The sequence below is a fragment of the Glycine max genome, chromosome 1 (genome assembly GCF_000004515.6).
Source record: "Glycine max cultivar Williams 82 chromosome 1, Glycine_max_v4.0, whole genome shotgun sequence".
NCBI lineage: Eukaryota > Viridiplantae > Streptophyta > Magnoliopsida > Fabales > Fabaceae > Glycine > Glycine max.
Genome location: NC_016088.4, coordinates 2,490,462 through 2,504,944, shown reverse-complemented (window position 1 = coordinate 2,504,944; position 14,483 = coordinate 2,490,462). Strand labels below are relative to the sequence as shown.

The window sequence follows — 14,483 nt, the reverse complement described above, 5'->3', positions numbered from 1 at the left end:
CTAGATTCTACTAATTGGACAAATGATATATATTCAAAAGTCAAAGGATCATGTGTTGTCTTGGCAAGCTTCCACATCAAGCAAGTTCATCTCAAGTTCCTTAAAATGCGATTTGCAGAAGATCCACAAATTAATTAAGTCTTAGAAGTTATAGATCAAGAGGTGAGGATTTATAATTCAACTTATTCAAAGATTTAATAATGATATGATACTTTACAAAAAAAACATTCTTCTAACTTAGGTACCTATAAATGGTTCTACTAGTAAAAACCATCGGAGTACAAACGATCTCAACTAAGGGTGAGTTGAAATTTAATAATTAATATATTGACAATATCATTTTTGTTAGCATATGATATAGCTTGTAGTGTATCCGTACTATTAATGTATGTAGTAAGTTGACATTTAATGATTAATATGTTGACAACTAGAGGTGATTATTTATAATATCATTGATTCTTCTTATTAATCCAATTCACAAACTCATAGCTTTTATGTTTATCCTTTTATATGACAGAAGTCCAATCTAGTGTTTATAGCCCAATCTAGTCAAATGTGTTTTTTTAAATACATGTTTATTCTTAGCCAATTGTTTATTCTAGTATTTAACTATATATTAAATTGAAGAATAAATTCATTTAATCATTTCTTGATTTTTAAGATAGGACCTATTGTGGAAAAACTTACAAATGACTCCATGAGATTGGGTGCATTTGAAAGAGTTGCTATCATTTTGTGAATGAAAGAAATTTTCATAACTTACAAAGGATGTTTTGATTGCCCATTGCTCCTAATGTTCTTGGAACCAAATACTTAATTAATTGTTTCATAATTTCTTGACATAGACGCCCAGAAAGTTTTGTATGGTTGTCTTTCTATCTTACTCGCCTATATTTATAAATTTTCATTTATCACCACTTTGTTTAAATTTGACCAATAAATATGACTTTTTAGATTATTTTTTTTTGAAATATAGATGCTTATATTTTGTTCAATATTGGTTTATGATATTAGCGATGTTATTCTTAATAAGTGATATTGTTATTCCAGGAATATGATTTAGATGGTGATGAAGATGTAATAATGCTTTGATTGGAAAGACATTGATATTCTAGATCTCTTGAGCGGATGCTAATTAAATTCTAAATTGTACATATGATTGTCTTTACTCATTGACTTGTGAAATTCAAGTATACAAGAAATTCAAACAAAAGATATAGGAAGTAATATTTTAAGTTTCAACTTTCAAGTGTATAAATTGTTGGTGGTTCCTTCTATTTCAAGTTTCAATAATCGTTCTTTCAATTATATTATTTTTTTAAAAGAAAAAAGAAAATATATTTAATTAAAAATTATAATCATCAAAGAGTGTAATTAGGAATTATTTTTATTATTATTATGGCATTTACATACAAAAGACCGTAGGTACAAGTAAATGACTTTTACCTATAGTTAGAGATTATAAATATAAATTAATATCTTTTATTTATACATTTAAAATTGTAGGTGTTATCTATAGTGATAGTCAAATTTGACTATAGGTAAAAATATATCCATAGGTAAAGCCTATGGTGACAGACTATTAGTTATCATTGTATGTTCTCTTAAGGTTGATGCCTAAAACATCACAAGAATAAAGTCTTTTATACATCTACCTATAAATTTTGGACTTCTAAAGATAGTTTTTGTCGGTAAATTTAAGTCATTTTCCTTGTAGTGATAATTGACTCATTATATTTTTGGAAATTCAAAGGACATTGTACAATATTAAAAGTTTTTAGTGTTTCTTCTTAGTTATGGGAATGACAATTATAAATCTTCTATTTCTAAATTAAATTTGATGAGTTATTACTCTACAAAGTTATTACTCTATTTAATTAATTAAGCAAAGGAGGATTCTAATTTGGTCTTTAATTTTATAAAATATACTTAACTTTGAAAAAATAATGAAATCTTAGAAATGAAAGACTAAATTATGTTTTTATAGTTCTTATATTTTTCTATAATAATAATTGAAGAAATTAATAAAGGTAATTTTCTTAAATTTACCAATATAATTAGTTTGTGTTCTTTTTGGTGAACATATAGTTAGTTTAATGTTACCAGTAATAAGCTAATAAAAGCTATACATGACAATCCCGACTAAACAATTGTGCTAGGTATCGTTACTTAATTAAGGTCATATTCAAATTCATTTGAAAGCTATGGTTTTGCAATAAATATCATGAAGTTGATGAGAAATATTTTATTTTAGATTAGCAAGCATTATTTTATTTGTGCACTCTAACATCATTTGGTATATGCTTCTACGTATCCTTGTCACTAGGATTGGGGCAGGGTAATGCTAGAAAATGAAAAAAAAAAAAAGAAGTGGCATTATTACATTCTCTTAAAAATATAGTATTCATTATTAGTTACGACTTTAATACTTTCTAAGATGGTCCCAGCTAATAACCGCCTTAGAAAATGTTCTAAAACAATCGTTAGCTAATAACTGTTGAAGAAAGTTTAACTATTTTACGACGGTTACCGTCGTAGAAAGTTAGACTTTTTTACGACTCGTCCAATGCGTTTTTTAATCATCGTTAAATACCTTTTCCCATCTTTTAAGACTTCAGGCTCCGAAGAACTTGACTCATCTCTATCACGTCCAGGGACATTAGAATTTGCCTCATGTTCAATTAATACATCTAAATTTGCTTCAAGGTTTGACGAACTTGCCTCATCCATATCATCTGCAAAGATATCAGAATTTGCTTCAAGGTGTATGAAATTTGCATATTCTATATATATAATCTAGGAACTCAATTGAAGCTTGAATAAATTCGATAAATAGTTATTTTCATCCCTAAATATGTAGAATATTGATAAATTCATTTCCGAAAGGTGAAAATTCAAATTTTAGTTTTGGAAAGTGAAAAAAGTGGGACAAATTTATTTATCTGTTAATTTTTGTTTGTTACTGTTAATGAAAGAACTTACATACGTAATACATTCAGGGATAAATTTGTCAGCGCTTTACACATCTAAGGATGAAAATAGCTAGCTACCCAAAATAATTTAATCTTCATCTTCTGTATTTTTTTAATCATTACAAACATAACATTACAATAAACACTTTAAAAAAAAAAACAAACATAAGTTAAAACAAACATAAACAATAAACATAACATTGATTAATAAACATATAATTTGTCTAGTGCTCTAAAAATTTCTATTGTGAAACATTAGATAGTGACAAAATCAAATTAGATCTATTATTTTTGTAAGGATTAACTTAATAGTTGTACATTTGTGTTTTAGTCTTATATTTTGGATAAAATACTGTCACATTAGAACTTTCAAAGTAATAGATAAACTATACTTATTAATCAATATTATATTATTATTATGTTTGTTTCAACTTAAATTTGTTTTTCTATTTTTAACGTATTTATTATAACATTATGTTTGCAATGATTACAAAAGAAAAAATATAAAGATTAAATTATATTTTAGATAAATAATCATTTTTGTCCCTGAATGTTTAAAGTGCTAACTAATTTGCTCCTCAATATGTTATGTAAGCTCTTTCATTAACACAGAAGTTAACAGATAAATAGACTCATTGTACTTTTTTCACTTTCGGGGACTAAAATTTAAATTTTTATATTTCGGAGATGAATTTGTTAGCACTCTACATATTGAAAGACGAAAATAGTCACTAACCCAAATAAAAAAGGATCAAATTAAAAAAAATAAAAGGCTAAAAGTGTATTTTAGCAAAAAGATTCATAATTTCATAATTTGTATATTTTAATCCTTATAGTTTGAAAGTAGTCTTTTTAGTCCTTATAATTTACATTTTAATTATTTTTAGTTCTTCTAGTTTGAAAGTAAATTTTTTAGTCATGTACTTTATATTTTAATTTTCTATTAGTTATTATCATTAAAATATAAGTAATATTATCAATTACAATTAACTATAAAAACATTAATAAGTAATTCATAATCAATTTATTACAAGAAAATTTATAATAAAAAATAATTGATAATTTATAACTAATTTGTAACTAATTATTTATATTTATATATATATATATATATATACATATATTTGTTATAACAAAAATTAAAAGATAATTAAAATACAAATTATAAAAACTAAAAAAATTATTTTTAAATTATAAGGACTAAAAAAAATTGAAATATAAATGATAAGAAATAAAAAATTCACTTTCCAACTATAATAAATAAAAGATATGAATCATAAAACTATATTAAGTTTACCTTTGAACTTCCGAAGAAAAAATTTCAGGACTTCACATCCACACGTCTTTAGAAAAAGCACTTCTTTAGATTTCGCTATATTCTTTGGAGAAAGAATACTACGAATTTCATTACACCAATACTTCTTTAGATCAAGGATCTCGCGAGATCTGCGGCTGATAACTGCTCTTTTCGAATCCCCTAATTCAATATCTTTCAAACTTGGCTCCTCTTCATGATCATCTGCTACATGTTGTGTGGCAGCACATGCACGCAATTTAAGCAGGGAATCAGAAATGGAACGGTTGTTGACAAGCAAATAACAGAACTATGCCGCAAGTGGAGCTAACTTAAGGTTCATCTTCATCAACGTCACCAAGAAGCATCCAACCAAGAAGTTAGTGACGCCAACATCGAATCCAATTTGAAGTTGCCGCAACAAACTCAAGGCCATCAAGGCAAATGCTCCAATTGAAGCGAGGTTCATCATTTTCCGGAACCTGTTTTCCACTTTCCCTAGTTCGCAACGGTCTTCCCAGAAAAACCACAAAGAGGTAAGCGCTAAGACCACAAAAACCACATGTCCTTTCAGCAACAAACTCTTCCCGAGTCGTCCCAAGCTCCTCTGAGGGAATATGACTCAATGACATCATCAGAATCATAAGTAGCTTCTCTTATTTCTGAAATCCAATTCCTTAGGCTTTCATTACCATCTTGCTTTCTATCTGCAACTTGCAAGTAAGACCTCATCATCCTCAATTCAGTTTGCAGTTGCAACACTTTGTCTTCCGCCCCATAAAGGAACATTCCTTCTTGAATGAGCAAATCACCAAGACTTTGCACTATGAAGTTCACTATAGCCTACGGCATCTTTCAAGGTTTTCCTTCTTTCTCCCAAGCAAAAGCTTTTCCTGATTAATCACAACCCTTTTGCTAATTCTCAAGCTTATAACACTGCTAGTGCTATTTATTGAACAAAGGGAAGAGAATAACCAAAGCAACAATAGAGGGTTGAATGAGCTTTTACTCAATTAAGTTCCTTTATGGTTGCAAAGTTAATAGAACAATCCTCTTTACGGCCACTATCAAACTCATGAATTAGTGTAATCAAGATACTTGTATTAAAAAGAAAGGTTTTATTGATGACCAATCCTCTTTAGCTGTATTCTTCAACTCGTAATTTAACAAAATTTTCTAATTACAATTGAATAATTAGAATCATGCAATTAATTGGCTGATTAGGCTAAAAACAAACATTAAGTATCTAAAGAAGTTTCAGCATAACAGCAATAGTCCAAACCCAAACACAAAACACCAAATTTCTCGAAACCAAGCCAAATGAAATTCCGAAAACCATACACACATAAAAGGATTGATTGGAATTTGTGTGGTTTAGTGATGGAATTTGTGGTAAACATTTGCATATCATGGTTAAGACTAGAGGATTAGGCCGTGCGTTAGGTAGGATTGTTGCCAGAGGTCTAGGGAGAGGGGATGGTGATGATTCTGACGGTGCTCCCCAGCACCGAAGGCTGACCGCATCGGCACGCAAGCGACATCTACTTGTCATTGTTGACGATGATGTGCCTGCGATACCTGTAGACTCGCCTGCTGTACTAGAGGCAGAGGCTGCTGTAGTTGGGGATGAGCCCATGGTAGATGTTGCCACACAGGACATCGATGCAGAGACTGACGCACAGGATACCGGTGCATAGGATGCTGTAGATGAGCCTGAGGGATTTCCTGGTGGAACCAGGGACCCATCAGTGCTTATGGAGTATGCTGACCATGTTGCGGCCAGCGTATGGTATGGACAGGCATTTATAATATTTAAGTCTGTTAAGTATTCTTTTTTATTGAGTTTTTGGTTATTGATTGACGTTATTTGAACAAATTGTGTGTTCCTTTGTACTTCAATTCAGGAACATCCTGAGTTGAAGTTATCCTCTCATGGAAGGAAGGTGCATAACTTAGGCAGGCTTGTTCCTGCAATTGAGGACATGGTTGCTGGGACAGGATTAAGTCCTTTGATCGCATGTTCGATAGACACCGGCGATCATGGACTTATATCCTCCTTTGTGGGGGAGGTTTCGATCATGCTGGACGACATCGTGTCTCTTCTCCATCTGTTGATCGTTGGCACATTCCATGACTTCTAGCCTCTGCGCAGCGACGAGGCGGTGCTGTTGTTGGTTGCGTTACTGATGGTCTCACCAGAGGTGGCCATGGCCGAGATAGGCCAATGTGGTGGACCATACGTGCGCCTGCAGTGGCTACAAGACATATACCAGCACAGATGTCAAACACAACACTAGACAACTGCCGCTCGCGCTTATCTTCTGCATCTTTTGGGTTGCACTCTTTTTTCTAATAAGAGTGCAACCCATGTTCATGTTGTCTACTTACACACCCTGTGTGACCTCACTCTTGCTGGGAGGTATGCATGGGGAGCTGCTGGCCTCATCCATATGTACAATTAGCTTAATGATGCCAGTATCAGCACCAACCGACAGCTTGTTAGTTACATCACGTTGTTATAGGTAATTAACATGTATTTCATAATTTAATTACAAAAATGTTTTAATGAGGGTATATTTAATTAACATGTATGACTTTCGTGTAAATCCTGTAGTGTTGGATATACGAGCACTTTTCGTCAATTGCGGAGTGCAATGCTGATCCGAACTACGACGAGGTGTCACCACGTGCGTGTTGGTGGATTGCGACAAAGAAGATTGTGGAGAAGGTATCTACAACGACGTACAGGTAACGCTTGGATCGTCTGAGGATCTCAGATGTTTGTTGTATGCCATGTACGAAGCACCGACCTGTGCAGGACTTTCATCTGATTTCGTGCTTCTCAGGACAGCTTTGCTAGGGGCCTGTTGTTGTCAGATACAGACCAGAGAGGGTTATGCACCAGTTCGGCTATGTCCAGTGCATTCTTGTGTCCATTCATGGGTGTCATATGATGACGTAGATGATACATAGACACACTACTCAGACCATCTGGTGGCAGCAGGTGATCTATGTGTTGTGCCAAGTCAATGTGCGTCTAACTACATAGACTAGTTCTTCTTCATATCTCATCCATTCATGATTGCGCCACAAACGGATCCTCCTCGAGATGCATATACAACGCAGCCAAGTCATATCCCTCATGAGGTAGCACCGACATCGACACATGTGGATCCTGATGCAGACGAGCTTAGACATGCAATGGTAAGTGTTACTATTTTGTTAGATGTATGTCATTTACTTCAATTATTTTAATACTAATTTATATAATTCGTTTGTTTTTTTATTTAACAGGAGGCTTGCCATGCAATCGCTTACACGTTGGAGCGTCATCTCATCCTAAATGAAGTCACATCAGGCACATCGACACATGATGTCATTCTAAAATGCCTCAGGATTACCAAGGGTGTCACAGAAGACGACAATGTATATGTGAGGTCTTGACGTAGGCGGCGCACAAATCAACAATAGTTTATTCACACTTTAGATATCATTAGTTTTTGACGATGTATTTGACTTAACATTTTGTATATTTTAAGTTATTTTGATTAATAATATTAGTTTATAATATTAGTGTTATTTTGTTAATTATGTTTAAATTACTTGATCCGAAATTCATACCAAATTCATTTGAAATTCATCGACATATTATAAAAGGAAGTAAGTAAATTACAAATGTTAAACTAATATTACAAATGTCATTTAAAATTAGGTTTCAATAAAATTAAACTTTTTAAAAAAATTCAGTCTCCTACATATCAAGTTGATCTGTGAAAAACTTGTGGATCAAGTTGATCCGTGTAAGACTCGCGAATCAAGTTGATCCGCATTTGGTCCGCGAGACTTACACGGATTAACTTGATCCGCAGGAGACTTTCGCAGATCAAGTTAATCCGTAAGTTTTCTACGGATCAACTTGATCCGCATATCGAAACATTAGAGAAACATTTCTAACATTTTTAAGTGATGCTGGATGCACCAACAATAACGCTGGGTGCACCTAGCAACACCCTTTGTTGATATATAAGAGTATTAATTTTATAATACCAATAACAAATTCATTTCAATACCCATTCCTAAAGCTGAGTGCTCGACCTCATCATGTTGTTGCATATATCTATGCAGAATCAACAAAATCAAACATCGAAGGAAAAAAACTCTCGCGAGCTTCGAAACCTGAAAATAGAGTGGTGATACCTTGGCTAGATTAACATAGAAGAAGAGGGGCTTCTTGGTGTTAGAGACCTGAATGTGATTCTTCTTATATGAATCAGAGATGCTGATGTTGTTCACTCCCTTTGTTATGCCTTCAATTGTTCTCTCTCACTCTCACTCGCACAACCAAAAACCCTAACAATTTGTTAATGAGGGATTGTGAAGTAACTACGCCGGTGAGGGATTGCAAAGGTGCAGGTGAAGGATTTGGAGTCCACGGCAGTGGATTTTGCAGTGCTTCGACTGCGCCAACATCAAAAGGGAACTCGTCAATCCCAAACCCCCTTAGTGTACCAAAAACTAGAAGCAGAAGCAAGAAGGCAATTAGAGTGAAATAAAGGCAAAGAGCGTTAATTGGAGAGTTAGAGTTTTGAATTGACTGACTTCGATTTCTCCTTGGTCAAATTAAGCAACAGAGAGGACGCATGTGCCGTAGCGATGGACCTCATCGGAATGACAGCGGCAGCCGCCTGGACGCTTGAATGGAGGAGATAAGCCGATGAGGAAACACCAAAGATAGTAGATTTTTTTTTAGTGGAAGAATTAGGAGACTAAATTTTAAACACAATGCTATTAAAATCGTTACTCAACATTAAGACCATTTTTATAAAATTTTATTTGTATATCTCTTGTTATTTGTAAAATTGGTATCATATTTTATTTTAAGATAATTTTTGAAAACGGCGGTTGATTTTGTGTAGTAAAATATAATTTTGTAGTAGTGTCACTTAATTAAAAATTTTAAAAATCAATTTTTTTAGAAAAAGAAAAATCAACGAAAAATCAATTTTTTTTGCAAAATAAATTTTGAATACTTAGCCTAACTTTAAATAATCAATGATATCATCATTTTAAAATTTCATGAGTTTTAAAATAAAAAATATTAATTAAATCCTCCCCTAGATATTCACACCTACAAACAAAACAAGCTATAAAATATCTTGTCATGAAATGTAAGCCCTAAATATCTATGGTAAATTGTAAATCATATAAATATAAAAGCAGAAATTTAGAAAAATGACAAAAACATTTCATGTCTACCTAATAGTCTACGTGTGTTATGTTATTTTTTAACTTTTAGGTGTGTTAGTTTGGCTCCGGATAAGTCTAGATTGATTTTGATTTCTTGAATAATTGTAAATTTAATTTTTTTCCAACCAGATTTGTCGAAATCATGGTAGGCTAAGTTGATCCATCAATTTTGATCCGTTTTGATGGCTTTAGAGTAAGAAACTATCAACTATTTAATTAGTAATCATTTGTTGAAATTTAACACTATTTGATTACAAATTCAAAGAACTACGCTGTCTCATTGACATTATTTTAAACTTTGGATATTAAAGCGGTTAAAGTGTTAAGAAAAGTAAATTTGTTATTTGATCGTACAAATTATGTTTAATCAAAACAAATTTTATTTATAAAATATATCATTATAAATTCTAAAAGTCTCTTATGAATATATAACATCATTTAACTAAGTTTATCTTTTGACAACTTCAGTTTATCTTTTGACAACTTCTTCAACAACTTCTTTCCAGATGTCAGAGCATCTTCTTAATCGATTTCTCTGTATTCTGAATATCATTCTCACTAGAACTAAACCTTTCTGCTTCACCATGTTGCAAAGGTACCACGTCTTTCTCATGTTCCAGAACACCAGAATTTGTTTGATCAGGGTCTTGAGAACTTAGCTCGTCTGTACCACAGGCAAGGACATTAGAAGTTTCTTGAATGTCTACCTCATTTGTATCACGTTCAGAGACATCAGAATTTGTCTCATGGCCTTGAAGGTCTGGTAATCTTTCCCCATCCTTATCATCTGCAAAGATATCAGAATTTGCTTCAAGGTGTAGGAAATTTGCATATTCTATATATATAATTTAGGAACGCAATTGATCTTGGAATAATATGGGTAAATAACTATTTTCATCCATAAATGTATAGAGTGTTAATAAATTCGTTTTTAAAAGATGAAAATTTAAATTTATAATCCATGAAAATAAAAAAAAATATGACAAATTAATTCATATATTAATTTTTATGTACTACTCTTAATAAAAAAATTTACGTGACAAATTTAAGAACAAATTTGTTAGTACTTTACACATTCATAAACGAAAATAACTATTTATTAAAAATATAATTTAATTTTTATCTTTTTCATTTTTTAATCATTACAAACATAACATTACAAAAAAATACTTAAAAAACAAATTATATTTATCAATCAATATTATGTTCATTATGATGTTTGTTCTAACTTATGCTTGTTTTTTTAAGTATTTATTATAATGTTATGTTTGTAACGATTAAAAAAAAGATAAATGAAGATTAAATTATATTTTAAATAAATAGTTATTTTTGTCCTTGAATATATAGAGCGTTGACAAATTTGTTCTTGAATATCCTATGTAAGCTCTATCATAAATAGCATCAGTGAAAGTTAATAAATAATAATTTTGTCACAATTTTTTCATCTTCAAAAATTAAAATTAAAATTTTTATATTTCAAAAATAAATTTATCATCGCTCTATATATAAACAAAGATCAAATTAAAAAAAGTGTATTTTAGTAAAAAGAAAAAGATATATAACTATTTTTAATAAGTTTACCTTTGAACATTCGAAGAAAAAATTTCCAGACTTCACTACGAATTTCATTCCACAAAAACTTTAAATTTCGATCAAGAATCTCACGAGATCTGTGGCTGATAACTGCTCCATTCGAATCCCCAGATTCAATATCTTGCAAACTTGGCTCCCCTTCATATTGTGTGGCGGCACGTGCACGCAATTTAAGCAGGGAATCAGAAATGGAACGGTTGTTGACAAGCAAATAACAGAACAATGCCGCAAGTGGAGCTAACTTAAGGTTCATCTTCATCAACGTCACCAAGAAGCATCCAACCAAGAAGTTGGAGACGCCAGCATCGAATCCAATTTGAAGTTGCCGCGACAAACTCAAGGCCATCAAGGCAAATGCTCCAATTGAAGCGAGGTTCATAATTTTCCGGAACCTGTTTTCCACTTTCCCTTGTTGGCAACGGTCTTCCCAGAAAGACCACAGATTGGTAAGCGCTAATACCACAAAAACCACATGTCCTTTCAGCAACAAACTCTTCCCGTGTCGTCCCAAGCTCCATTTTTTAACGAAGAGCATGGAGATTGATAAAAGTGAGCTTACCACGCTGTACGCCACGATCTTCTTCGGGCTCCATTCTTTGACCAAGCATAGGAAAGAGGGGCTGAGGGCATAACAGCTAAACCCTACTATGCTTGACCCAAAGCCTGTGAGTTTCCATAGCAAAGGTTTTGATATAGCACTTTGAAAGGATCGGATACTTGTCATTGTTGCAAGGAAAAATAGTAATGCATATGGATAAGAAGAATGAGTGGAATTGGAATAACTCAATGCATTATCAAACATTTTTATTGTTGCTATATCACTGTTATTATTAAAGTTGACTCGAGACTAAAGACTAAAAGAGTCCACTCTATGCATTAACGCGTTAATACATTAACGTGTGATATGTGACAGACCCATGATTGGGCTTTTTGCTCAGTGTGCTAGCTAGCTATAGATGGGAAGTAAATTTGCCTAGTTTGATGTAACTTGTGAAAAACTAATTTTCGTAGATCATGTAATCGGACAACACGATACACTACTAACATAATAATATTTTTGTGATGGATTCATAAGTAGACATCTGAAGTTAAAACAGAAGTTTAAATATTAATTTATTATATTTATAAGAACTTTGTTTAAATTTAGGTAGATTGATATTTTATTAGTAAAAGAAGTTAAAAAAATATTTAAAATGTTTATGAGAATAACAATAATTTAAATTTACAGAAAATTAAATCTAATAAGAGGATAAATTAAATATGAATTAATTAAGGATAGAAGAAATTCAATAATATTGTAGAAGAAAATTTAGAAGATGAGAACTTAGTCTACCAAAGTTATTCTTTTATGTAATGTTAATGATTTTTCTCTACTTATAATTATTTTAATTTACACCTGCATTTATTAATATACTGTAACTTTGGTCTCCACATGAAAGAACTTTATTTATCTATTTTCTCTCCTAAATCTCCTTTACAAAACTAAAATAGTAAATTACATTAAGAATAGAGATGTATAAGAGGCTAAACAAACATCAACATATCCCTAGTGATGACTTTATTTAGATATTCTTTCTCAGTTCTATTAGAAAATCAACAAACGCTACTCCTAAATCTTACTATGTAAATGGATAATCAAGTTGTAAGCAATAATATTAAGTACGGGAAAAGATAATACAAATGTAATATTAATAAATAGATAGGAGGAGAAATGACATCAAAAGTAGTTGGTTGCCAAGTTTTTAACAAAGAAAGTTTAGTCTCTCATTGTTATGAAGGTTTTGCAATTGCAAAGAGAGGAATATATCTCGTAAAGGGGGAAAAGATAAGAAATGGAATGGAAGGAAGGAATGACTTCCAATGTTTACTTTTCCTTCTTCTAGTCTTTGTCTTCTAGAAAGAATTGCATTCTCTCATAATTTATGTGTATATTTTTCTCATTCTTTCTTCTTCTTTTATAAGTGCAAATTAGTGGACTCCTTGCACTAAGTCTGTCTTTACTTTCCTTAATTATCCTTTCTTTTCTTAATTAATCTTCTTTCTTAATTAGTTCTAATTTCCTTAATTATTTATGCTTTTCAGGGCTTTATTTTACTCATTAAGTGATGAGAATCCTGAAACTGGCCAAATACAGGCTAAAGGCCCAAGTGGAGAAGGACAAAGCCCCCAAGTGGAGAAGGATGAAGGCCTAGAGGAAGAAACATTATCAAGACTATTAATTGTTGCTGAAGGCCCAAACTAATTTGAAGGACCAAGTTAAATAAGTTCTTAGTTATAATTTTTATTTGTTGTAATTTTGGCCCAAACAGTTTAGAAGGCCCATGTCTATTTTTATCTTTTTGTTCAGATACACTATAAGTATTTGTTTTTGTTTTCAATAAAGAAACTTTTGGGCATTTTCATAAAATTGGGTGAGAGTTTCTCTCTAGGTTCCTTGTTGAACCAATTATCAGACTTATCAAGATAATCCTTGTGGCGTCTACCCTGACTTATCTTCCTTCACTGGAAGTGGCGTCTACCCTGACTTATCTTCCTTCACTGGAAGTGACGTCATCCAAATCTCCGTAGCCTGTATCAAACGTTCCCCCCGTAAGGTTCACATCACTAAGCTTCATAAATCCATCACTTTTAATATTTTCTGCGCAAAAACTTAAATGATGTTAATTTAACAATTATTTGCTCAAAAAAGAAAAATTAGAAGAGAAAAATTACAAATTCCTCTATAATTTAACCCCTAAAATATACTCATAATTAACTGTTATCAATTTCACAACGTAATATCGACTATGGTTCCTAAAAAATTATCGTAAAAAAAAGGCAATAACAATATCGTAATTAAGATGAAATGGACTAATTCGGTTTCGTTAAAATTGTCTTTATTTATTGAGTTCAATGATGGTTTTTAGTAGAAACTATCCCTCTTGGAGAAATCTAATTTCAACTTAAACCTCGTCATCTTTCTTACTCTCGTGTTCATCTTTCTTTGAACCTCTCTATTCTTGTTACTGCCTCTCGTGCCCTTGTCTTTGCGTTTCATCATCTTTGTTTCCACTCATTGTTATTGTCCATTGTTCTCGGCCTCGTCATCGTATAGATCTATCACATTTGGCTTTTCATCCCAATCAGAGAAAATTTAGGGTTCACAACTTTCCCTTTTACTTGCAAATCAAAATCGAATAATAATCAATCATTCATCATGTCATTGGCAAAGAAGATCACGTTGAAGAGTTTGGACGATAAGGCTTGTGAGGTGGACGAGGCGCTTGAGTCTTAGATGATAAAGCACATGATCAAGGACGACTGCGCTGACAGTGGCATCCCTCTACTGAACGTGACGAGGAAGATCCTAACAAAGGTGATTGAGTTCTACAAGAAAC

General features: G+C 32.1%; 1 protein-coding gene and 1 long non-coding RNA gene across 3 annotated transcripts; both read right to left on the bottom strand.

Moving 5' to 3' along the window:
* Nucleotides 1–2,230: 2,230 nt before the first annotated feature.
* LOC106796591 (uncharacterized) lies at nucleotides 2,231–9,065 on the bottom strand. Its single transcript, XR_001385591.3, has 3 exons — nucleotides 8,866–9,065; nucleotides 4,270–8,781; nucleotides 2,231–2,735 (listed from the first exon to the last, which is right to left on the bottom strand). It is a non-coding gene; the product is annotated as an uncharacterized lncRNA (long non-coding RNA).
* An 810-nt stretch (nucleotides 9,066–9,875) lies between these two features.
* LOC102668432 (uncharacterized) lies at nucleotides 9,876–11,921 on the bottom strand. Of its 2 annotated transcripts, none has more exons than XM_006572953.4 (2): nucleotides 11,095–11,921; nucleotides 9,876–10,300 (listed from the first exon to the last, which is right to left on the bottom strand). In XM_006572953.4, the coding sequence occupies exons 1-2, from the start codon at nucleotides 11,906–11,908 to the stop codon at nucleotides 10,023–10,025; spliced, it is 1,092 nt and encodes a 363-aa protein (XP_006573016.1). In that variant the 5' UTR covers nucleotides 11,909–11,921; the 3' UTR covers nucleotides 9,876–10,022. The 2 variants fall into 2 exon arrangements, with proteins under 2 accessions (XP_006573016.1, XP_006573017.1); XM_006572954.4 differs by having other exon boundaries at nucleotides 11,179–11,915.
* Nucleotides 11,922–14,483: the final 2,562 nt, after the last annotated feature.

What these genes read in the sequence shown, in the direction of transcription:
- LOC102668432 (XM_006572953.4), bottom strand. Translation starts at nt 11,908, where the DNA reads ATGTTTGATAATGCATTGAGTTATTCCAATTCCACTCATTCTTCTTAT. An exon ending in TTTTCTTCGAATGTTCAAAG is followed by an intron (nt 10,301 to 11,094) that starts GTAAACTTATTA and finishes ATATCTTTGCAG; the next exon opens with ATGATAAGGATGGGGAAAGA.